Source organism: Lampetra planeri, chromosome 1 (assembly GCF_965212315.1).
Source record: "Lampetra planeri chromosome 1, kcLamPlan1.2.h2, whole genome shotgun sequence".
Classification (NCBI taxonomy): domain Eukaryota; kingdom Metazoa; phylum Chordata; class Hyperoartia; order Petromyzontiformes; family Petromyzontidae; genus Lampetra; species Lampetra planeri.
In genome coordinates, this window is record NC_136107.1 from 26,759,899 (window position 1) to 26,787,398 (window position 27,500).

The following is a 27,500-nucleotide window of genomic DNA, read 5'->3' on the forward strand; positions in this document are numbered from 1 at the left end:
ATGCTGAACCGGCGCTACCAGCAATTGCCCAGGATCTGCGGTCCTCTATATATTAAGGTGCTGTCGGCCAATTAATGAGTGATTACACGTGACAGAAAAGCGGAGCGCCCAGAAAACAAACCCGATGTATTGTGTGTGTGGGTAAGGACGACAAACTACACCCACGCAAAATCAGATTAAAATGAATTAGTTTTCAATCTAGATTTTAAAGTGCACAGCTCCAATGGCAGACGCGCAAAGACGGTCACGACTTCATGAAGTGACCATCTTTGTTCGATGGCTAGCCAAATCTCCCTCCATGTGCTGCATACATGGAACTCATATATACACATAACCATCACTGTCACATACAATACGTGTAAATGCTCGCACTGACGGCACGCTATGATTGTATGCATATATATATAAACAACTCAACACATTACTCAATAACACTGTGGATTTAAAAGGAAAAGTATAGGCGACGTTTCGGTCAATGGCCCTTCTGCTGTTCCTTGTTGCGTCCCATGCGTTCGATCGCCGCGAGGCACCAAGAGGGAGCGGTGGCGCTGCGGTTAGCGACACGTGCGCTGCAATGACCGGCGACCTGGCTTCGATCCCTAGCAAAAGCGAACGTCGCTGGCGTGTCAACATGTGACGCGGGTCAATTTTGCACGAATTCATATTCTAATGGTTCTTTCGGTGAAAATCACGTACGTCGAAAAATCATCATAAAAAATGAAAATAAAGTGATTACAAATATCACGACGTTTCGATCGCAACACAAGCGGTCGTCATCAGGAACAATGGGAAAGCTCAAACCAACGCCAGTGACCGGCGTGGTGAAGTATGGTTACATCACGCGCGTGGTCATCCAGCAGTGGATGACAACGGCTGTGAATGCTGTAACAATAATAACAACAACAACAACAATGCACTATTGTTACAATGCACTGGTTTTAACGTGCACGGCGATACGAGTTGTTGAATGTATCCGGCATGCTAAGTCACACACACACACACGTATATACATAGCAAATAAAGTCATAAATGTAGTATATCAACACGAAATCGGGTTTCCATCTCAATGTTTCTTGCGGACCGAGTGGTGAATCGAAAATAAGTCTCGGCGTGTTGACGCATCAGCGTACGTTCTTACAGGAACGAGTACACTCATGGGCAATGCATCTAGCTCGCATCACAAGGCGTCTTCTACAGACTAACTCCTGGTGCAATACAGCACATGACAATAGGAACGTAGCCATACTCACAATACGTTTTTATTCATATATCGACGTAGGGGGGTCCATCTCTGCATCGTGTGTACTGTATGTACGTTGAACTTCTTTCGCACCGTACGTAGCCAAACGTGATAATCGGAGGTGCGGTAGAAGGACAACGACCACAACACAACAACAACAAGAACAACAAAAAAACAGATCTGAAAGAAATTGAGTTTTCAATCTCGATTTAAAAAGTGCACAGATCCGGTGGCTTCGTTATAAAATCCAGTGGCGTTGACGACTTGACAGGCGGGTCCCTCGTGGGGTGGGGATAGACGTTTCGCGCTAGTGCCTCTCCACACACGTGGCTAACAAACACGCCTCGTTGTCAATTCATGCGGCTGAGCACAAGTTTCGTCAAATATAACCCCCCCCCCCCCACAGTGGCAGAAGAACCCTCCTGGATAAAATAGATCGTAATAATTATTATATTGTTTTACGATGTACGCGCCGTATCAATTCGAAGCACTATCGACAAGAAGTAAAATACGTATTTTGATTTGAAGCTTTCGTGACTGCAGGAATCCATACTCTTTGCTTCTTTCAGTAAAGTCGCGTTCTAACGACGTGACTTTACCGAAAGAACCAACATGTATAAAATAAGTATTGTAAGTAAGAATAATAATCATTATTTTAAAATTATATAACTGAGTTAAAACACACGCTCGCGCCGTTGAATAGACGATGGGAGGTTCGCTGTTGTAATTCGCACTGCATAGCAAGGCCGTAAAATGTCCCCCCCAATATATTGCTATAAAATAGATTTCTGTTTATAAGATTGTGGTGATGGTTGCACTTTATTAATCCCTAATCTCTGCCATTACATACAATGAAACAGAGCAATGTAATACAATACACTAGTAGACATTATTGTAAAAAATAAATAAAAAGTCCATCCTATGTGTTAGTGCATTTTTTTCATATTTTAGGCAGGAAATGGCAGGAAATGAGTTTTCTAATTTAGATTTTTTTTCTGGGGGGGAGACGCCCAGACCCCCTGGAAGATTTGGTCCCTCCCAATGTTGCACAGTGTTGTCCGTCAGCATTTCAGGCATATCATGACATGCAGAGCGGTGGCGCAGTGGTTAGCACACTGAATCCGTGAAAAATATTACAGTTACATTAAACAATTAAAACTAAACTCGATAAAGTATTGTTTTTAAAACCCTCACGGTCTTCGTCATTAAAACTCTTCTTACACACGATACATATTTCTACCGGAATAGGATGACGTTTCGGGCAATGACCCTTCACACCAAGACAAATAAACCCCCGTCCAGCATTCATCAGACTGCGGGGGTAAGTGTTGTTAGCGAGAAGCCCCTATGAATGCTGACACGGGACACGAGGAAGTGGTGTGGCGGACACCACGCCCGGCCGCCTTTGTCCCCCCAGTTCTGATGTCTACACGCCACACAAGGTACTTATTTGAGGCTGAGTCGACCTAGGGGACGTCACACACTCATTGGCATACCCACACGCTACGTGCGCTTCTGCTAGGCCACGTGTCAGCGCGTTGTTGGCCTAATGCAATTGTGGCGTAAACGCGACAATCTTTCCACCATCGTCACCAATATTGGGGGAGGACTTGTATAAATGTGTCGTTAAAACCCGCCACCACCCGACACAGCCAACTAGTAAGGGTTGTCACGTAAACAGAACGTGGCCAATTCGTCACGAGTAGAGCACCACCGCTGTGTGTTGGAGAGCCAAACCACAACATTCACAATCTTGAGTACGACGTTTCGCCAGTAATTCCAATTAGCTTCATCAGGCGACAGCCAGATTTGTGTGTGCTGTACTAGTGACGAATTGGCCACGTTCTGTTTACGTGGCAACCCTTACTTACTGGCAAATGAGGTTTCCATAGTGTAGATGCTTGCCCCGAGCTCTCATACTCTGATGGTGCATTGTCTTTGAGTTGTGCGCCTTTTGGCGTCATCTGGTCCAACCCATGTGAGACTAGGCTCTAAGGAAAGCTGTCTCGGGTGTGGACCAATCAACTTCAAGGACAGTGCACATTATCAGAGTTATGTTCTTTTGTTTGTATTATGGCTGCAGGTATTGCGGTCTATGCAAACATGACTCCTTGTAAAAAGGTGTCAGTTTTGTTGCCAGATAGAAGGGTAAAAAACCAATTATCAAAAAAACCCTCTATTATGGATGATTTTGGGGGGGGGGGGGGGGGGTGGCGTTGGTGGGGGCTGGCTGACAGACCGGGGAATCGCCCAAGCGATGCAATGTGTCCCAGCCGTTTCACGGACGTGTGAATCTGGCTCCTGCAGGAACCGGTCCCAGGGTTTTGCCTGCTTGGGGCAAACAAACAGAAGTGATGTTGCGAGGCGTGAGACCGTGGGGAGATTCGTCGACCGACGGTTATCAAAAAACAACATGCGGAGCGAGACCTCTTTTTGGGATGTCTGCTCATTCGCGTGGAATTCGTTAACTGCTAAAAAATAAATCGGCCACTTCAGTTTTGCCAAACTTCCACCGAGACGGGGGTCTTTGAGATAAAACAAAACGCACAACAACAACAATCGCTCCGAAGCGAAGGGGACAAAGTGTTGATTCAACTCCTTCCCATCTGTCTCCTACAACCTCATAAACCCTCGCAATCGTCGCCAGCAAGCATCGGAGCCGTTCTTCGGCGTTCGTCTAAGCAAGACTTGCGCTGCTGACGAGACCCTGCAGGGATGTCAAACAACGGCCCATGGACACAGCCCGTATTGAGTGCATTGACAACAATGCTGGGCATGGAAACATCAACAACAACAACGACGACAACAACATCACTTCCAGAAAGTCGTACGGCTGCTGTGATGCATAACCAAAATAAACGGTGCTATTATTACACGAGTTATTTTTTTTCACGTACAGATTACAGATATGGGGGAGGAGGGAAGGAAGGAGGCGTTTGTGTCGCCCGATTGTTAATTTCGAACATGAACGCCGATCGCCATCGAGCCGGCAAAAACCCTCGCTAGCGACCAGCGGCGAGTCAGCACAGCGAACGGAGGGGGGCCGAGGGTGAGAGGGTGGTGGTGGTGGTGGGGGGGTGGTGGGGGGGGTGGTGGTGGTGGGGGGGGGCTGCAACGATCCACGGCGCTCGTCAGCCTCGGGGCAGGGAACGCACGCAGATGAGTCACAGCGCGCTCGCTCGCCGTGCCATGAAGACAATTCCTCTGATGTGCACGCGCGTGTGTGTCTGTGTGTGTGTGTCTGTGTGTGTGTCTGTGTGTGTGTGTGTCTGTGTGTGTGTCTGTGTGTGTTTGTGTGTGTGTCTGTGTGTGTGTCTGTGTGTGTGTCTATGTGTGTGTGTGTATCTGCGTGTGTGTCTGTGTGTGTGTCTGTGTATGTGTCTGTGTGTGTGTGGCTGTGCTCGCTAACAGCACTTGCCCCTACAGTCTGTTAAGGCTATACGGGGGATCTTTATCTGTGTGTCTGTGTGTCTACGGGAGCGGTGGTGTCGCGGTTAGCGCGCTGCGCTATGAACCCATCGACGCGAGTTCAATTCCCGCTCACGGCCAACACCCAGTGACGATTATCTGAACCGGTCCTGGGCCTCCCCTAGGTCGACTCAGCCTCAAATGAGTCGCTGGTGCGGTGTGTAAACATCGCCACTAGGGAGACAAAGGCGGTCGGGCGTGGTGCTGGCCACCCACCCCCTCGTGTACCGTTCCGGCCTTCATAGGTGCTCGCTAACAGCACTTTCCCCTGCAGTCTGTTAAGGCTATATGGGGGATCTTTGTCTATGGGCAGTGGGTAGGTGGGGAGCGGTGGCGCAACGGTTAGCGCGCTGCGCTACGAAGCCCCGGGGCCATCCCATCCGGTCCTAGGCCTCTCTTAGGTCGACTCAGCCTCAAACGAGGAAGCTGGCGCGTGATGTGTAAACTTTGCCACCGGGGAGACAAAGGCGGCCGGGCGTGGTGTTGGCCACCCGCTAGCGGTTTGTTGAGAAAATCTTTTATTTTTGTCTTGCAAATGTCTACACATACACAAAGACAAAGATCTCCCTTATAGCCTTTAACAGGCTGTTAGGGCAAGTGCTGTTAGCGAGCACGCATCAAAGCTGGCACGGCACACGAGGAGATGTGTGGCCAGCACCACGCCCGACCGCCTTTGTTTCCCAAGTGACGACGTTTACCCACCGCACCAGGTACTCATTTGAGGCTGAGTGGATCTAGGGGAGGCCCAGATAATCGTCACTGGCGTCGGCCGTGAGCGGTATTTTAACTCGGGTCGCCGGGTTTGTGGTGTAGCGCACTAACCAAGATAGATCTCTGCGTGAGTGTGTGGATGTATATGCAAGTCTACGGGTCTCTATGCGATTCTTTGGCTCTCTGTGCGAGTCTGTGGGTCTCCAAGTGAGCGTATGGGTCTCAGTGTGATTCTAGAGAGCAACAGCTGTGATTCTAGATTTGAAGTTTTCGTGACTGCAAGGATTCACGTAGATAAAAAGTAAATAAATGAACTTAGTTGTCTTTTCATTTATTTATTTTTTACCTACGTGACTTTACCGAAACAAACAAAGAGCAACAGCTGCGATGTTACATCGAGGCGGTTGACGAGCCAGACGATTGCGGAGTCGGGGAGTAGCCGAGTGGTGAGTCGCTGCTGTGATGACGCCTCTCCCTACCCCTCCTCCTCCGTGTTTGTGAACGGGGCACTGAGTCGACGTTTAACCGCCCTCGGTTCTGTCCTGTGCGGTGAGCAAAGTGGCCGCACGCTGCTCTAAGAGCGTCTAAAACTTTTCCTTCAACATCATCACCATCAATGTATCCGCATCTGCTGCTGCCCACAGCTGCCACTGCGGGGTTTTTTTTTCGGACGCGGTGATTGAGCAGACAGAGTGACGTGTTTACAGGCCCTTTGTTGTGAACGTGTGGGAATCAAGTGGGCAAACGCGTAAGGGTGGTCAGATCCCAATCACATCGGACTCAGGGCCACAGTTATACACGGACAAACGGAAAGATGGTTATGCATATGTGCAATATTGTTAGTAATACAGTCTGAAAAAAATCAACTTAATAGCTCATCGGATTCCTCCAGTATAAATAAATATTCTGATTCTGAAAAAGTGCCGACATCAAATATCTCAAAGCGCCGAACAAGACAGAGCAGCAGACACTCCTCGTGACAATAACTCGTGAAAATAAAAACGAAGTAACGGTAAAGTAATAAAATACTACACTACACACACAATTACAGATATATTTATCCAATTATCATTATCCACGGTCAGCCGTGATCAGTCCACTGCTGGATGAAGGCTTCCCCCAAAGTTTAAACCTTCGCCATCTCTCACGGTCGTGCGGTTCTGGAATGTGACAATTCCCCTACGAGCTCGACAATTTCATGGCTCCATCTCCCTCCAGAACGACCCCCTCCCTCCCTCCATCTCTCTCGCTCTCTCCATGCGTGTCTGCCTGTGTCATTTCTATGTCTGTGTTCCCTTGGTGCGTGTCACGCTCGGTGTGTCTTTGTGTGTGTCTCTCTCTGCACGTGTGTCTGACTGTGCTGTTTCCGTGTCCGTGTTGTATCATTCATTCTTACCTGATGATGGTGGCTTGTGTTGCAACCGAAACGTCGTGTTCTATCATAGTTCGATTTTGTTTTCTGCGTGACTTTACCCAAATAACCAAAGAGTAATTCCTGCGGTCACGAAAGCTTCGAATTTAAGTTTGTGTTTTGTTATTTTTCTTTGGTTTTTTTTTCGGTTAAGTCACGTCTAAAAATAATGTTCATAGGGGCTCGCGTTTCGTATCGGAATCGCCTCCAGTGCTGTTGCTGCTAGCGGCAATACAAGTTGTCTAAAAGTCAAAAGTCTCTCTCTCCATCTCTCCCTCCCTCCATCTCTCTCTCGCTCTGCAAGGCAACACGCGGGGCCCTTAATTACCACTCCACACGGGTTAGACACCCCGACACAACACCCCACACACACCCCCCCCCCGTGCCACCCCTAACCCACCCACGGCCCCTGTTACGAGCAAGCGGAATAAATTATTAGCAAGCATCGAGCTCACGTCACAGTGGCTGATATATCGTGCGCCTTAAATGCTGCTCGATCGTTATACATAATCATAAATCGATGTGAGCTCGCATCCTCTAAACAGCACCCCCTCCTCCCCCCCCCCCACGCTATGATCAGTGACAATTATTTGCGGGAAATGGGGGGCAGGGGGGTGGGAAGGGGGGGTAGGTGACGAAGATGCGTTCTTGCCTCTGTGTTGTACCGCTAAGGCACCACCCCCCCCCCCCCCGTGTAAATAACGGATGTTGTACTGTACTCCCGTGGGCTCCATTAGCGCGTCGTGGCAGGCATTTTCGAGGGGCGCAAACGAGGCGGCGTGTATAGGCAGACGGGCAGCAGCACGGACGCAGTGGGACGAAGAGAGTGTCCACAGAGACGGCACGGATGGACAGAGTCAAGTTGTCGTGGTGGTGGTGGTGGTGGTCGGGCGGTGACGAGCACACGGTGCAGGAGAGGGATGGACGGACGCTGCGTTGAAATTATATTTCTTTAGCAATTGCCTTTGTGTGTGTGTGTTGTGTTTAGTTTGGTGTTGGCCTTCCGCCCTCCCACCCGCACCTTCGATTAGCACGTGTGGCTACGTAGGTTGCGAAAGAAGTTCAGCGTGCATGCACAGAGACAGTCGTAAGGTTATCTTCCCGTCTGACAAATAGTCGGCAGACAGACATCTACATATATAGATGGACGGACAAAGGGATATAGTTGGAGACTCATAATTAGATGTATATTTGTTTCATAGATACTACGTATGTAATAGACACATAGTCACAACAATTACTAGACAGATACATACATAGATAAGTTAGCCAGAAGACAGCCTAGCTAGCTATCAGACATGAACACAAACATGCACATGGATCGACATAAACATATATCAACATTGACACTGCACTGTTAGATAGACAATTACGCGGTTAGTTAGGTGGGTAAGAGTTAGACGGATTTATGAGCTGTAGAATGAGCTCCAAGCGAGAGGCAGGATATTGTAATAAATGTCTTTTGCAAGGCAGAGAGAGAGAGAGTACGCTGGAAAATGAAGAAGCGAGACGCATCAGACACGGCAGTGGAAGGAAATACTTGGGGGATAATTTTTTCTCTCTCTTAGGAAACGCTAAACCAAAACTTAAACCCATTTATTTCGACAGTGCCGTACATCTCACACTCAAACAGACACACAATGAACGCTGCACCGTGCAGATGATGTTGGTGATGCTGCTGCTGCTGCTGCGTTAGCAGCGGCGCACAATAATAGTTTAACACTAACAACAACAACAATATAAACTCTACACATTCGTCAATAAAAAAAAATTGGCATTTAAATAAAAATATGTGATAAACGACGTTTCGGACCAGCGGGCCTTTTCTTCAGAGCGCACAAACAGAGTGGCCAGACAGAGAAGAGAGAGCGTTGATAGCAAGGGCTGGAGGCTGATATATCCTGGAGGAATCCGATGAGCTATGAAGCTCTTCATCACAGATTCCCAGTTAGAGGCGGGTCCGCGAGTCACGTTGCCACGTAAATAAATAACGATACAAAAGTAAAACAGAGAAACTTAAGCAAGCCACCGAAAAGATAAATAAATAAAAGTGAAGCGTTGAAGCACAATTTAAGACCACCACGGGGATCCCGATGAAAATTACATTTGAAGGGGTTTCAAAGACAAAGATCCCCCGTATAGCCTTGACAGACTGTAGGAGCAAGTGCTGTTAGCGAGCACCAAATGAATGCCGGCACAGAACACGCGAGGGGGCTTAGTGGCAAGCACCACGCCCGACCGCCTTTGTCTCCCCAGTCTCGATGTTTAGACCAGCAGCAGCAGCAGCAGCAGCACCGCCACCATCGGCAGAGAGGGCCACATTCATGAACCAAAGTCCTCGATGCAATCAACTAAAAAGTGACGCCACCAACTCGTCGCAAGGTCGTCATTTGACGACCCACTCGCCGTCTGGTCCGTCTGTCTGCGTGCGCGCTACTTTGTATACGAACTCAGGATTGGATTGCGCATTCGATACTCTGAGGTTTTTCGGTAAAGTCACGTAGGAAAAAAAATTAGAAATAATCATAGAAATAAAATAAAATAATAATACAATCATATTATTTTATTTCTATTATTATTTTTTGGTGAAGTCACGTAGGTAAAAAATAAAAATAATAGAAATAATAATAGAAATAAAATAATATAATAATATTAGAATATTAGAAACAATAATAGAAATAAAATAACATAATAATATTTTTTTATTTCTATTATTTTTATTTTTTACCTACGTGACTTTACCGTAAAACCTAAGAGTTTGAATCCTTGCAGTCACGAAAGCTTCAAATCTAGAATACGCATTCGATCTTGCGTCGTGTTTTTTTTAATGAACACAATAACTAGACGAGAAACGTAGTAAACATTCACTTGTAATGATACAAGTTAGAATCACGTCTACTGCTTTGAGCACGTCCCTCTCACTCTAACTTATACATATAGGTATAAAATAAAATATAATATTTACTACACTAATAATAGGTTTTACCATTTATGGAAATAGAACGCGAGTCAAGACGTCCAAACACCAAATAGACACACCTTTAAATCTTGACTTGAAGCTTTCGTGACTGCAGGAATTCATATTATTTTGGGTCTTTCGTTAAAGTCACGTAGAGCAAAAATGTTGTCCCAAAAAAACTACGACGACGTTTCGATCGCGACAGAAGCAATCGTCATCATTGCTTGTGTCGTGATCGAAATAGCGTCGTAGTTTTTTTGTTAATTTGTGTTGTTCTACGTGACTTTTACCCAAAGACCCAAAGAATAGACACACCTATAGCAAGGCATCTTGTCTGCATTGACCACCACACATGCTTGTGGAAAATCATGCAAGCAACAAAAAAAACTGCTCTGATAATTACACACGCATTGCCTTTGAAACCCAGTGGCTCTCACCAGAGACTAACTTCTGCCTGGACTGGCCTCACCAGTATTAGGATCAGAGTACGCCGCCAAAGAGTGATCAAGTAACCCTATAAACATCTACGAGTAACATATACGAGTGATGCACGCGCGCGCCTTTCGTGAAGGCTCGCAAGCCGCCTTCTATCAACTCGAGGGTCACACTCGAAGAGAGGCGAATTACTCGGTTTACCGATTACGGTGGTGGGGCTGGGGGGTGTATACGGTGAACGGTGCATACGGACAGCGTTTGGCACGAATCTCAGAGGGGTTCGAAGCTCCAGGCCGAGCAAGTGAAACGATGGACTATCAGCGTGTCTTTATTCTATTTATTTGTTCGAGGAAGAGGTGGTGGGGGTGCAGGGAACTGGGACGTGGATGTGTGTTGAACTTTGTTCGCACCGTACGTGGCAAACTGGTGCTAATCGGAGGTTGCGGGGAAAGGAGCGCAAACTAACCACACAAAATCTCGGGTTTTGATTGTTTTTCATCGTTCATCAATTTGGCTATAAACGTGCATCGCTGGAGTCCTTTTAACGTCATGAGAATTAAATTGACATCAGTCAGTCACAGGCGGATTCTTTATTTTACATCACACGGCCGCTGAGAGACAGACGCCTGTGGCTTTGGTAAGGCCATCATCCAGTAGTGGATCGTGGATTGGACCAAGGCGGATGAAGATGACGATCTTCGCGATGATGATGATCGTGATGATCAATCATCAGCAGCAGCAGTATCATCACTCGACATCCGGACGAATTGTTAGAATCGTCTAACGAACTCCGCGCATTTGAGGCACGTGGATGGGTCAGGCTCGGGTTAAGTGACGTGTTGCCAACGATGTCGCTGCAATTGTATATCGCATCGATTCTCACTAAAAGTTCGAGATCATTATTTTTCGTAGAATTGTACGCAGAGATGTGTTATTCGGTTCCTGTTGTTTGTGTGCATAACTCATTATTCTTCCCGAAGGAGGTTAGTCGGCCGAAACGTCGGATATGTTGCTGTGTTTGTGCTTGTTGCCAGTGACGTCAAATGATGAACGCACAATTGTAACAATTGCTGCATGCGCATGGTATTGTTGTACGAGGAAGACTGGAAGGTTTCTTTAGAAAACAAAGTTGTTCGCAACATAACCTAATCGCTCCGTTGAAGTCACGTATACAACAACAGATATATTAACGTTAAATACCGGGGGAGTGGGAAGAACACGTTAATTGGAATACAAGCTGCATATTTATGTTTTCAGTTTGTTAAAAAAGATCAAAACTCTTGTTCTTATATACTTTCCAAACACAACTTCTGACAATAATTGTTACCATCAATCGTCATCGCCGCCAGTTACACCTCCATATTGACCGCAAGCGGCAGTGTTGATGTATTTGTTCAATTATCAACTGCTAAAGTTTTATGATTATTATTTCATTAAGTTGGCACTTTCACTTCTGCTGTACTGACGAAGACAGAAATCCCCACGTATAGCTTTCAGAGACTGTTGGGGCAAGTGCTGTTAGCGAGCACCTTATTTAGGCCGGCACTTCACACGAGGGGGAGTGGGGTGACCAGCACTACGCCCGGCCGCCTTTGTCTCCTCAGAGGCGATGGGCACACATTGCACAGATACTCATTTGAGGCCAAGTCGACTTGGAGGAGGCCCAGGACTGTCAGATAAGTAATAATCATCACTGCTGTTGACGGGAATCGAACTTGGGTTCGCCGGGCAACGTAGCGCAGCGCGCTAACCACTACACTGCCGCTTCTCTACTGAACACACACACACAGAGACACACAGACACACGCACACACACAGACACTCACACAGGTACACACACACAGACACACACACAGACACACACACAGACACACACACAGGTACACACAGGTACACACACAGACACACACACAGACACACAGACACACAGAGGTACACACACACAGACACAGAGACACACACACAGAGGTACACATACACAGACACACACAGGTACACACACATACAGACACTCACACTCACACAGGTACACACACACAGAGACACACAGACACACACACTGACACTAACACAGGAACACACACATACACACACATACAGACACACACACAGACACAAACAAACACACACACAGGTACACACACACACACACAGGTACACACAGGTACACACACAGACACACACACAGAGGTACACACACACAGACACACAGACACACAGAGGTACACACACACAGACACAGAGACACACACACAGAGGTACACATACACAGACACACACAGGTACACACACATACAGACACTCACACTCACACAGGTACACACACACAGAGACACACAGACACACACACTGACACTAACACAGGAACACACACATACACACACATACAGACACACACACAGACACAAACAAACACACACACAGGTACACACACACACACAGGTACACACAGGTACACACACAGACACACACACAGAGGTACACACACACAGACACACAGAGGTACACACACACAGATACAGAGACACACACACAGAGGTACACATACACAGACACACACAGGTACACACACATACAGACACACACACAGGTACACACACACACAGACACACACACAGGTACACGGGCACCTGTTGCACTCCTCCCGAGCGAATCTTCGAATCGCATCATCGACGCACCACCCGATTAATCGAGTTCCAAGTGGGGCGGGTTTCCTTACGCAGATCCACGAAAGCCACAACTACCACCACAGTTTCAGGTCTAGGGTTCAATACCCATACAGATGAGGCTCGCAGACACCCCCCCCCCACCACTCCACTTCAACCTACGACCCCCCCAAGCCCCCCCCCCTCCTCCCCACCACTGCCCACCAAACACACGCTCACCTGTCCTGGGCGGGTTCCGCTTCACCCTCATCCAGTCGAAGGTGTGCGCTGCCCGGCTCCTCGGGGTGGCGTCCCCGGGACTCGCGGGCCCGTGCGCGTCCCCCGCTCGCCTCTCCTCCTGGCCGGGCGACTGCGCCCCGTGGCCTCCGGCGAGCGGGTGGGGCGATGCGTGCGACTCGGCGGCAGCCGTCAGGTCGTGGCCACACAGCAGCAGATGCTGCTGTGCGCGGTGGTGGTGGAAGGAGCCACCGACACCACCGTCGTCGCCACCGTCACCGCCGCAGAATCCACCGGCCACGTGGTTGAGCGTCGCGCTGTTGCTGCTGCTGCTGCTGCTGTACACGGCCGTGGCGTCCGTCTCGTGGGGCCCGAAGAGGCCGAACGCGGCCACGCTGGCGGCCCCCGGCGCGTAGCCGGGGCCAGGGGTGAAGTAGCCGGGCTGTAGCAGGGCGCCAGCGTGCGCAGGGGCATAGGCGGAGGGAGGCGGGGGAGGGGGGCGAGGGGGGCTGGCGGGGCTGGGGCCGCGGCCGGTCGCGTTGAAGCCTTGCGCCGTGTAGCTGCAGGAATCCGCGTGAGCTGACACGGTTAGTTGCGCGTCTCGCTGCTGATGATGATGATGTTGCTGCTGCTGCTGGTGGTGGTCTTGATGCTGTGCATGGTGATGGAGGCTTTGGTGCTGATGCTGGTGATGATGTGGGTGTTGATGTTGGTGGTGATGATGATGTGGGTGCTGATGACCGCTTTGGCGATGAGGCTGCTGATGTACAAATCGCCCGTCAGCTCCCACGCTCTTCCCCGCGCCGACGGCGCACTGCTGATGCTGATGATGCTGCTGCTGCTGATGATGCTGCTGCTGCTGCTGATGATGCAGGGTTCCCAGAACGCACGGCTCGGCGAATGCTCGTGGCCCGTAGCCCCCTGCCTGCTCTCCGCTGCACATTGACGCGAAGTCGAGAAAACTCATGCTTGCATTGTCCATGGGGAACTCCCGACCCGGTCGCCGTTGGACAGCAGCAAAAGTAAGAAGCAGCAGCAGCAACAGCAGAAGCAACAGCAGCAGCAGCAAGAGCAGCTGTTGATGCCTCGAGTCCCCGCTCGAGTGAACGCGGCGCATTTAGGTGCCAAGTGGCGGCACGTGACGTCTGCGAAGGGCCAATGGGGCTCAAGGAGCGGCGTGAGGGCCCCCCCAGAGAGGAGTGAGATGTCGAGCGGGCGAGCGCATCTCCTGTCACACGCGCGCGCGCCGAGTGCGTGGGACTGTGGGACTGTGGGTGTGACTGTGTGGGTGGGTGTGTGTCTGTGTGTGTGTGTGAGGATGAGGGGAGCGGTGGTGCAGCGGTTAGCGCGCTGCGCTACGAAACATGGCGACTCCGGGTTCGATTCCCGCTCACGGTCAATACCCAGTGACGATTATCTGAACCGGTCCCTGGGCCGGTCCCTGGGCCTCCCCTAGGTCGACTCAGCCTAAAATGAGCACCTGGTGCGGTGTGTAAACATCGCCACTCGGGAGACAAAGGCGGCCGGGCGTGGTGCTGGCCACCCACCCCTCGTGTGCCGTGCCGGCCTTTATAGGGGCTCGCTAACAGCACTTGCCCCTACAGTCTGTTCAAGCTATACGGGGGATCTTTGTCTTTGTAGATGGGAGCGGTAGTGTAGCGGTTATTGGTATAATTGTTGTTGTTGTTGTTCTGGGTGCTGTTGAGCAGGGCACAGGAAAGTAAACCTTGATAAGCCGTCGAACTATCGGCTGTCAGTGTGCACTTCTTTCGCACCGTACGTAGACAACCGTGCGCTAATCGGAGGTGACGGGGGGGGACAACAAACTATGGGTCTCTGTGTGAGTCTGTGGGTCTCTGTGTGAGTTTATAGGTCTCTGTGTGTGTCTATGGGTCTATGCGTGAGTCTATAGGTCTCTGTGTGAGTCTATGGGTCTCTGTGTGTGTTTATGGGTCTATGCGTGAGTCTGTGGGTCTCTGTGTGAGTCTATAGGTCTCTGTGTAAGTCTATGGGCTTTGTGTGAGACTATGGATTTCTGTGTGAATCTATGGGTCTCTGTGTGAGTCTATAAGTCTCTGTGTAAGTCTATGGGTCTCTGTGTGTGTTTATGGGTCTATGCGTGAGTCTGTGGGTCTCTGTGTGAGTCTATAGATCTCTGTGTAAGTCTATGGGCTTTGTGTGAGACTATGGATTTCTGTGTGAATCTATGGGTCTCTGTGTGAGTCTATAGGTCTCTGTGTAAGTCTATGGGTCTCTGGGTGAGTCTATGGATTTCTGTGTGAATCTATGGGTCTCTGTGTGAGTCTATGGATATCTGTGTGTGTGTCTATGGGTCTCTGTATGTGTCTATGGGTTTCTGTGTGTGTCTATGGGTCTATGCGTGAGTTTATGGGTCTCTGTGTGAGTCTATGGTTCTCTGTGTAAGTCTATGGTTCTCTGCATGAGTCTATGGTTCTCTGTGTGTCTATTGGTCTCTGCGTGAGTCTATGGTTATTTGTGTGTGAGTCTAGGGGTCTCTGTGTGCATTTATTGGTTTCTGTGTGAATCTATGGTTCTCTGCATGAGTCTATGGGTCTCTGCATGAGTCTATGGTTCTCTATGTGTATCTATTGGTCTCTGTGTGAGTCTATGGGTCTCTGTGTGAGTCTATGGGTCTCTGTATGAGTCTATGGGTCTCTGTGTAAGTCCATGGGTCTCTGTATGAGTCTATGCATCTCTGTGTGCGTCTATGCATCTCCGTGTGAGTCTACGTATGTATGTTGAACTTCATTCACACCGTACGTAGCCAACAGTGCTAATCGCAGGTGCAAAAAAACGTCAGCGCGCCTCCTGTTACTTTCATTCCTAAACTGGACCTGCAATCAAGTTTCTAAAGCCATTGGATAGAAGACGCGACAGTTGATTGGCAGGCCAAGACGTGGAAGAATAGGCCAAGCACCATTCAGTGGCGCTCTTCAGAGCTCCCGTTTTAGTGGAGGCCCTTCGGCCAGCAGGGCCGTGAGCGAGCCGTTGCAGAAATGCGCCGCTGCCTTCACAAGATAGTAAGGTTCGAAATAAAATACACACTCATGACGATATACACACACACACAGATTCATCAATACAGCTACAGCCCCTTTGCGCGACTCCTCTGCTTGATCAGGGCTCTTACACTCGCCGCACTGGTGGGTCGTCAATGGGGGGCGGGAAGGGGGGGGGGGAGTTATTTGACAATACTTCACCTCCCTTGCAAGGCAGGGGTGCATAAGCCGGGGGAGACCGGTGTATAGACGGCGGGGGGGGGGGGCGCATAGACGTATAGTACAACGTAGCCAACCTACTGCAGTCGACAACCTGGAGTGCGTGGTGTGGTTCAACCGTACAACGCACTATTATCCAGGCTGGAGCCCGCTTAGCTTGAGAAATATGTCTTCATTCCCTCCTATTATCCAGGCTGGAACCCGCTTAGCTTGAGAAATCTGGCTTCATCCCCTCCTATTATCCAGGCTGGTGCCCGCTTAGCTTGCGAGATCTGGCTTCATCCCCTCCTATTATCCAGGCTGGAACCCGCTTAGCTTGAGAAATCTGGCTTCATCCCCTCCTATTATCCAGGCTGGTGCCCGCTTAGCTTGCGAAATCTGGCTTCATCCTTCTCCTATTATCCAGGCTGGAGCCCGCTTAGCTTGCGAAATCTGGCTTAATTCCCTCCTATTATCCAGGCTGGAGCCCGCTTAGCTTGCGAGGTCTGGCTTAATTCCCTCCTATTATCCAGGCTGGAGCCCGCTTAGCTTGCGAGGTCTGGCTTCATCCTCCTCCTATTATCCAGGCTGGAGCCCGCTTAGCTTGCGAGGTCTGCCTTCATCCCCTCCTATTATCCAGGCTGGAGCCCGCTTAGCTTGCGAAATCTGCCTTCATCCCCTCCTATTATCCAGGCTGGAGCCCGCTTAGCTTGCGAGGTCTGCCTTCATCCCCTCCTATTATCCAGGCTGGAGCCCGCTTAGCTTGCGAAATCTGCCTTCATCCCCTCCTATTATCCAGGCTGGAGCCCGCTTAGCTTGCGAGGTCTGGCTTCATCCTCCTCCTATTATCCAGGCTGGAGCCCGCTTAGCTTGCGAAATCTGGCTTCATCCCCTCCTATTATCCAGGCTGGAGCCCGCGTAGCTTGCGAAATCTGGTTTCATCCCCTCCTATTATCCAGGCTGGAGCCCGCTTAGCTTGCGAGATCTGGCTTCATCCTCTCTTATTATCCAGGCTGGAGCCCGCTTAGCTTGCGATGTCTGGCTTCCTCCTCCTATCCAGGCTGGAGCCCGCTTAGCTTGCGAGATCTGGCTTCATCCTCTCTTATTATCCAGGCTGGAGCCCGCTTAGCTTGCGATGTCTGGCTTCCTCCTCCTACTATCCAGGCTGGAGCCCGCTTAGCTTGCGAGGTCTGGCTTCCTCCTCCACTTCTTCGGCACGCCAATGCCTGCCAGATGTACCTCGCTTCGCATTCGCAACAGGGTGTGGGGGAGGGCGGGCGGGGGGGGCGTAGTCCACACGTGTCTTTCAAATCCCACACGTGGCCGCGAATCGCCACCAAAGACAAAGATCCCCCGTATAGCCTTAACATACTGTTGGGGCAAGTGCTGTTAGCGGGCAGCACCTTTGAAGGCCCGTACGTGGATGGCCAGCACCACGCCCGACCGCCTTTGGCTCCCAAGTGGTGATATTTACACACCGCGCCAGGTGACTCATTCTAAGGCTGAGTCGACCTAGGGGAGGCCCAGGACCAGTTCGGATAATAGTCACTGGTGTTGGTGGCCGTGAGCGGGAATCGAACTCGGGTCGCCGGGTTTGTAGCGCAGCGCTAACCACTACACGACCGCTCATCGCCACCACCACCACCACTGTCACCACCACCGCCACCACCACCATCGCCACCACTGTCACCACCGTCACTACCACCACCGCCACCACCACCACCACTGTCACCACCACCACCACCACTGTCACCACCGTCACTACCGCTCACCGCCACCACCACCACTGTCACCACCGCCACTACCACCATCGCCACCACTGTCACCACCACCATTGTCACCACCACCGCCACCACCGTCGCCACCACCACCGCCACCACTGTCACCACCACCGCCACCACCACCACTGTCACCACCGTCACTACCACCACTGTCACCACCACCACCGCCGTCACCGCCACCAACGCCACCACCGCCACCACCACCGCCGTCACCACCGTCACCACCACCACCGCCACCACCACTGTCACCACCGTCACTACCACCACTGTCACCACCACCACCACCACCGCCACCACCACCACTGTCACCACCGTCACCACCACCACCATGCCCCTCGCCGTGCGTGGGGCATGTCCATGAATATTCAGGAGGGATTAGGCGATTGAGCGGCGAGAATCACGCGGCCCACGCTCACTTGAGTCGCCGTTTTGTTCTTGAAGAGATGCCGCCTCTCCCCTGGGAGTTGGGGGGAGGAGGAGGGGGGAGGAGGAGGGGGGAGGAGGAGGGGGGAGGGGAGGAGGGGGGGGGAGGAGGAGGAGGAGGGGGGAGGAGGAGGGGGGGGGAGCAGGAGGGGGGAGGAGGAGGGGGGGGGAGGAGGAGGAGGAGGGAGGAGGAGGGGGGGGGGAGGAGGGAGGAGGAGGGGGGGGGGGAGGAGGAGGGGGGAGGAGGAGGGGAGGAGGGGGGGGTGAGGGGGAGGAGGGGGGGGTGAGGGGGAGGAGGGAGGAGGGGGGGAGGAGGTGGGGGAGGAGGGGGGGAGCAGGAGGAGGGAGCAGGAGGAGGGGGGAGCAGGGGAAGAAGCCGGAGAGACACAAAGGTGCCGAGTTCGAACCCGACCGAGAGCAATGGGAGAGTGGCCTTTTATTGCTGTTCAGACGTCCACTTCACTGCACCCTACTCACCTGCCTACATACATTGTTACGTATTCTGATTTATATATTCTGGCAAATTGCCCGATGATGCTGGATGTAATTGCCAGCGAAACGTCGTACTTAGATTGTAAATGTTGTGGATTTACTCTTCAACACACCGGTGGGCTGAAGAAGTACACTACACTATACACTACATTATACAGTACACTATACACTACACACTACACTATACACTACACTGTACACTACACTATACACTACACTATACACTACACTATACACTACACTATACACTACATTATACACTACACTATACACTACACTATACACTACACTATACACTACATTATACACTACACTATACACTACACTATACACTACACTATACACTACACTATACACTACATTATACACTACACTATACACTACACACTACACTATACACTACATTATACACTACACTATACACTACACTATACACTACACACTACACTATACACTACACTACACACTACACTATACACTACGCTATACACTACTATACACTACACTATACACAACACTACACTATACACTACACATTACGCTCCACTACACACTACACTACACTATACATTACACACTACACTATACACTGCACTATATGTAGTGGTGGTGCGGACGCGCGCCCGCAGTGAGAGATCACGGGGCGGCGCGGGGTGCGTGGTTGTGCGCGCTGACACAAGGTGGGAAAGAGGATCGTGGGCAGCGCGCAGTGATTGGTCAACTGGGGTGGGTGCTCTCAGCGACGTCCGCATGAGGGACTATAAAGGGGGACGCGTGGGAGCACTCGGGGAGTTGGTAACCAGTCGAAGACCGAAGACGGAGTTCAAGAGGTAGGGCCCTGAGACCCCTAGTCCCGCTGTCCTTGTCAGGGCCGGGGCCCTGTGTGGCTCGGAGGCGAGACTGTGGGACCCGTGGTCCGACGCCCATGTGGGCCGAGACTGTGGGACCCAGAGTCGAGACGGACACCCCGGCTGGGTGTATTCCGAGAGGCTACGGGGCGTAAGAGCCCGTGTGGGTGTAGCCAGGAAAACCTTGTGGGTTAAGGCTGGAGTTAGCCACCCGTGTGAGAAGTTGGTGTTAATAAAAGAGTGTGCTACCCGTAAGGTCGTCTCCCGCCAAGTTCCTACATTACATATACACTACACACTACACTACACACTGCACTATACACTACACACGACACTATACACTACACTATACACTACACACTACACTATACACTACTATATACACTACACTATACACTACACACTACACTATACACTACACACTACACTACACTATACACTACACTACACTAAACACTACACACTATACTACACTATACACTACACACTACACTATACACTACACTATACACTACACACTACACTATACTCTACACTATACACTAAACTACACACTACACTATACATTACACTATACACTACACACTACACTATACACTACACTATACACTACACTACACGCTACACTATACACTACACTATAGACTACACTATACACTACTACACTATACACTACACTATACACTACTACACTATACACTACACTACACACTACACTACACATTACACTATACACTATACACTACACTATACACTACACTATACACTACTATACACTACACTATACACTACACTATACACTACTTTACACTACACTATACACTACACTATACACTACACACTACACTACACACTACACTACACATTACACTATACACTACACTCCACACTACACTACACACTACACTACACTACACATTACACTATACACTACACTCCACACTACACTCCACACTACACTATACACTACACTACACACTACACTATACACTACACTATACACTACACTAGCAACTACTTGGCGTTTTGTTTACGTGACAAATCCCTTACTGATTGGCCATGTCGGGTGGTGGAGGGTTTCCACACATCTATACTTACGCGATCAAACCACAAAACCTCTATCATGAATGATATTGGTCGCGAAAGCTTGCGTGTTAAACTGACTGTACATAGATATATTTAATGTCTCGTAGTATTTACTTGTGAACTGCTCGTCACATCAATGGCGGGGGACTCACGGCGCTTTGCATCATTGCCGAGTCCCAGGGTGATTTCGCAAATTGATGATTGGGGGGGGGGGGGTGCCTGAAACGATGCCTCTTCTGAATCTTGATCAGAATCTTGTTTCAGACTGGAGGAATCCGATGAGCTATGACGCTCTTTTTGTCACAGATGTCGATTATAAGCGGAGTGGCCCAAAAGTCAGGACGCGTAGGCTTATTTCATTATTTTTAACACTCATATATACTTAAACATGTTCTCTGTAAGTTAATATTTTAACCATTATCATAATTTATATAAATATGTATCTTCTGTCTGTGTTGGTCACCTCAACTCCTTCGTTTACAAAACTTGACCAAGAAGAGCCGTGATTGAATTGAGACAACGACACATAACTGATAAATGTTCAAAGGCTACACAGTGGGAACATTTGTTAAAATAAATACAATAGCGCCATGTGTCCTGACTTTTGGGCTGTTGTGTATGTCTGTCTTGCCTCACGGCAGATGTGGAGCGTGCGTTCACAGGAAGTTCCTGTTTTTTGATGCTAATGTTGGTCACGTGACCAGGAAGTGACGATGTTAAATTTCCACTGTACCACGCGGGCGTCAGCCATTACACAGATAAGTCAAGATGGCGGCACGCATCGCATCTCAGTGAGACCACAGCCGCACTTGTCCATTGTGGGAGCTTAAGAAGCATTATCTGTAAGTTGTTTATATTCCTATAATATTGGAAATGCTGTTGTAATGTTGGAATGACCGTTATAGCAATGTAAATGCCTTTATGGTGCCGTTAAGTTGTTGTAGTAAATACGAGGCCTAGTTAGTAACGAAGCCTGTGACTTTCCTTATTGTGGATGTTACTTGTGATTTAGTAGGTCGAGTCAGACTTGTGCCTATGTTGCGATCCTGAGAGTGATGACGAAGTATCTCATCCACAGTTTAGTGTTAAGTGTAATGCTGTACATTTGGGGTGCAGTGGGATGAATACATTATGTGCCTGTATGCAACGCACCAGCTTGTGCCTTTGTCTAGTTGTTCAGGGGTAATGTGGGGGCCTGGTCCTTCCAGGATCTATTGTTATCTAAGACAATGTTCTGATGCTGTGGTGTTCATTGTGTGGGTGTTTCCGGATTATAACAGATGCTGTATCTGTGTTTTCTCACCAGTTTTACCTGTTACAATCAATAAATGACGATCGGAGTTGGACGGTCATCCTGGCTCCGAGGGTTTATTGAACACATGGTTATCTACTCGACTAGCGGTGCAACGCAGCGCACAGCGAGGCCGAGATAATGTCCTTGTAGGGCAGTACTGTTGATACATGTGTTGTTCTCTCTTTGTCCCCCCGCTATTTGCAGGAAATTGTTAATTAGTGGACCACGTAGCAGAAATGAAAGTCAAGCTCTGTATGTTGAACTTCTTTCGCACCGTACGTAACCATCCGTGATGGTCGAATGGTGCGGGAGAAGAATAAACACTAAACACAAAGAGCAGTTTCTAAAGAAGTGAGTTCAAAATATCGATGATTTAAAAGTGCATAGCTTCCAGTGGCTTCCGATTATCGTACAGAACGTTCCAGACGGCCACAGAAGCGCCACGTGATGCGAGTGACCGCCTTTGTCCGGTGGCCAGCCCAAAAGTCCGCCGTTGCTGCTGCAGCTGCTGCCAAGATGATCGGAGTTGGCGTGACGGTGGTCAAAAACGACGGCAGTAGAGCAAGCAGGTTGTGCAGCGGATCGCACAGATCCCTGGACGCTCTTTCGTATTTACCCCGTGGGCTTTCTCCGGACCCCCCCCCCCCTCATGCTCTCCTCTCCCACGAGCGCGGCACTCCGATAAAAAAAGGAATGTTCCAATCCCGACGTTGGATCGGTCATTTTTTGTTGTTTATGTTGTTCTAAAAAAAAGCGGAAATGACACGCGGTAAAAGGAGGCCTGTGACCAGTCAGAGCCATTGCCACGCTCTCTCCCGAGTTCCATCTGCACGCGACCACAACAATCGCAGTTGTCGATGTAAAGGCGAGGAGGTGGAGGAGGAGGTGGAGGTTCATAATAGGCGGTTGCGAAGGGTTTAGTTTCGAGACGTGTGCAGGGTTGGAGGAGCGAGGATAGGTCACCGAGACGCGCATTTGAGGTGACATCGCAGGTGGGCGATTGACGGTTTTGGTGGGGTGCGAGGGGAGATCTAGAGGAACTTCACCTGCTGTGGTGAGTGGTGGTAACGACGATGACCTTCGTAAGAGAGTTTCTCGACTGTGCAACAACGAGGAGGGGAGGGAGGGAGGGAGAGGCGGTGGTGAACAGAGGCGTAGCTAGGATATTTTGCGCCCGGGGACGAACTATAAAATTGGCGCCCCCCCCCCGTTTAATCACATCTTCCTATTACATCGAATAAGGAATAACAATTTAAATTTTAATGAAACATTGTATTTGAAGAAGCAAATTTATAGAAATTATATTACACGGCTCACTCAGTCACTGTCGTGGACTGGTTGACATAGTCTACAAAAGATTAATTTTTCTTGATTTCACTGTCGCAAACTGGTCAATCATGTAATCAAAATCTGTTTTTTGCAATGTTTCTCTTTCAACGCTATGAAGAGCAAGATCGCTGAGACGATCTTGTCCCATTGAAGCCGCAAATACGACAAAATAAGTTTCAATTTGCTGAACGACCGCTCACAGCTTGCAATTGAAACTGCTATTGTTAATCAAATTTGCAGTGAAATTCCCAAATTCGGAAATATGTCGTCTCCATAAAACACAATAAAACCAAGAAGATCCAAAGGAGTTTCTGGTAGAACTTCATTCCGGTTACTGAGCAGCATTTTGCAATCTCCAATTTCTGTGAAAAGTTCGTGGCCATTGATGTCGGTGTCATAGAAATTTCCAAAATCTGTGCAATTTAGACGAATTGCATCGACATCTGTGTCGGATAGAAGAGTTTTGACGTCCAGCAGAAATCCATATTTTGTCTTCAGGTCTTTTAGTCGTAAAAACCGTGTTGACATCTCCTGTTGAAGTCGATCAAATACGCCCTTCATAACGCGCACAATTTCTTCTTCTGCTGAAAGTCCTGCATCTCTTGCCAGTTCTCCTGGCATCTTCTTCTGTCCATATCTATCCCCCAGGCTGTGCATCTTGTTTTGGCGTTTTCTACAGCAACTTGGCTCAAATCATCACGAAGCTTGACAAATTCATGCTCCAAAGATTCAAGATCAGTTGCTGCTTCCTTGAAGTTCATAGTAGGATCCTGTTGTATCTATGCCCCGTTTTCCAAAAATTCCTGTAAGCGCTTCTGAACACGATACATTTTTCCAAGAATGACATTCTAGAAATGTAATAAAACTATGAAGTTAAAATTGAATACGCATGCCTGTAACTGTTCTGCATCGCTTCTGGTTTCAGGCGTCTAGTTACGTCCTCCGATAATTTGTCTAGCAGCCCTACTAGTTCATCCAGTCCTTCATAGATAGCTTTAACAGCTTCTGATCGTGCACTCCAGCATGTTTCAGACACCCACTTTACTGTGATGGGCACATCTTTTTTAACTCTTCCCAACGAATTGTTGAACGAGATAAAAACAAATATATACTTTCAACTGTTCCAAAAAATGTGACGAAATGTGGATCCTGTTTAGCTGAGTGTACTCCTGCTAAGTTTAAGCTGTGCTTGTCACAGTTGACAATGCTCTGTGATTTTGTCACATATTCGTTGTTGAAGGCCGGATATATGCCCAGTCATCACAGCAGCATTGTCATAACATTGTGCCCGACAGTCGGCTAGAGGTATGTTGTCAGATTTAAGTCTTTCGACGATGACTCTTTCTAGGCTTGCTGCATCTTTTGCATGTATCTCGATATAACCTAAAAAAAAATATTTGATAGTTACTTTTTTAGTTTCAAAATCCACATCCACAAATCTTATGACCTGAGAAAGCTGTTCCCGATGTCTTAGATCAGGAGTTGAGTCAAGTAAGATACCGTAGTACTTGTTTTTCCTGATATCACTCAACAATTGGTTCTTTACAGTCGACGCAAGTATGTGGATGAATTCATTCTGGATTTCCGGTGACAAATAAGAAACTGATCCCGGATTTTCTCCTGCGTGCAGTACGTGTTTTGCTAACAATGGGTCACACTGCGCAACGAGTTTGATCAGCGCGATCATTTTTCCAACATTTTAATCCTCATCCGCATTCAAATTTTCCTCCTGGCCACGTAGTGCCAAATTTTGTGAAACCAGAAACTTAATACGGGTGAGTATTCTTTGCAATATATCTCGCCAACGTTGTTTTTCCAAATGAATCTGAGCTTGAACCACTTGCGTCAATTCCAGTACCATCAATTATCCTTCGTTCGGCTTCCTTCCATGCAGCAAAAGCTGTGCGGTGGCTAGGATTGGTTTCATGAGAATTTCGTTTTTCTGGCTTTCTCCATTTGTTGAAACCGTTTGTTAACTCAAACGAAGCTCGTGAGTTTGCACTCGATGATGTAAATAATAGACAACAAAAACAGTAAACAGCTTTATTGATTGGTGAATATAATAGCCACGAACGATTCACTTCCTCTCCGTTCGCTAGTCGGCGTTTAAACCATGCTGATGTAATTGAACGTGCGTGGGCTGCTCTGGCTGCTGCAGCCGCCTGGAGCGTGGTGGTGTCACTAATAAGAACTAAAAATAGGCCGTCGTAGTTTCCGCCACCAAAAAACAGACCAGTGACTAAGGCTGAAAGACTGCGCCTGTCTGTTGTTTGGGACGTTCTTTCATGTAAGTTCTTAATAGGCGCGCGTACCAAAATGTAATTACATGACATGTAGGCTGTGTGTGTGGCGGGATATATAAACTTTTAGGTTGAGGTGTAGATTTGTGCAGCAGTTTCAGGCTGCCGCGCCCGCCGCAATAAGTTATGTAACGTTGTAAGCCTCATTTTGGCGCCCCTTTACCTTGGCGCCCGGGGACAAATGTACCCCCCTGCCCCCCCCCCTCGCTACGCCTCTGGTGGTGAAGTTAACGAGTAGCGGGGCCTTGGGGCTGAGAATAAACAAAATCGGCTGTCGACCTGGCAATCCGGACGACGACGAGAGAAGAGGAAGCGATAGGCCCCCCGAACGGCGAGGCGTGGACGCAAATCGGCGGAATGATGACGCGTGGTGACCGAGATGTTCACGAGTGAAGCCTCGTCCACAGTGGTGGGGTGGGAGGGAGGGGGGTGAGGCTCTAAGTGCCCCCCTCTCACCCCCCCCCCTACCCCGCTCGCCGTGGCTGCTAATGCGTTGTGAGAGGGAGCGAGAGGTGGCGGTGATGAATGTGGGGGGGGGCGGGCGGGGGGGTGAGAGGTGCGGTGGATGAGCGGGCAAGGGAGTAAGCGAGCTGGGACTCACCATTTCTCGGCTCCCCATCATTTGGCGAGGATTTCACTCCTCCTCATCCTCCTCCTCGCCGCATTGCATTGCGACTCTTGAAATATTGGGGGGTTGTTTTTTGTTATTTGACCGAATTCGAAAAACGAAATGCCGACCCCGGCGCAAGGCGATTCACACAAGGACAAAGACAAACATCACCCGTAAAGCCTTGACAGACTGTGGGGGCAAGTGCTGTTAGCGAGCACCTATGAGGGCCGGCACTGCACTCGAGGGGGTGGGGTGGCCAGCACCACGCCCGGCGGCCTTTGTCTCCCCAGTGGCGATGTTACCAACACCGCACCAGGTACTCATTTGAGGCTGAGTCGACCTAGGAGCGGCCCAGGGCCGGTTCAAATAATAGTTTCTAGTGTTGGCCGTGAGCGCCAATCGAACTCGGGTCGCCGGTTTCATAGCCCAGCGCGCTAACCACGACGCTACCGCTCCCCCACACATATACACACACACACGTGTTTATATGTGTGGCTGCATATGATGTACGTGTGTGTGTCTGTCGAGGCTATACGGGGGAGCTTTGTCTTGTGTGTATGTGCGCCTGTGATCTGCCAGTCGACTCAGTCAGTCAAACCATGCCACCTGAGTCTGTCCCTCCTGCCAGCGAGTCTTCGACACTTCGCGTGGCCTCGACGTGCACCTAGCCTGGCACAAGCGCCGTGGTGACGTCACCACAGCTGTTGATGTTGTTGTTGTGCCTGTGGAGCGGTCGTGTAGCGGGTAGGGCACTGCGCTACGATCCCGACGACCAGATTTCGATTCCCGCTCACGGCCAACACCAGTGACGAATATCTGGGCCTCCCCTAGGTCGACTCAGTCTCAAATCAGTACCTGGTACGGTGTGTAAACATCGCCACGAGGGAGACAAAGGCGGCCGGGCGTGGTGCTGGCCACCCCACTACCTCTTGAGTGCCGTGCCGGCCTTCGTAGGTGCTACTCGCTAAAAGCACTTGCCCCTACAGTCTGTTAAGGCTGTACGGGGGACCTTT

At 49.5% G+C, this 27,500-nt stretch overlaps 1 protein-coding gene across 1 annotated transcript in view; it reads right to left on the reverse strand.

The window, feature by feature from the left end:
• LOC144736178 (uncharacterized) overlaps positions 1–14,088 on the reverse strand; it is a 16,009-nt gene extending 1,921 nt beyond the window's left edge. Inside the window, exons 1-2 of the mRNA XM_078619057.1 lie at positions 13,997–14,088; positions 13,110–13,666 (exon numbers count right to left, since the gene is read on the reverse strand). Coding sequence (XP_078475183.1) covers positions 13,110–13,666; positions 13,997–14,088 — 649 coding nt within the window. The remainder of the gene's footprint in view (positions 1–13,109; positions 13,667–13,996) is intronic.
• Between the last annotated feature and the right edge of the window lie 13,412 nt (positions 14,089–27,500).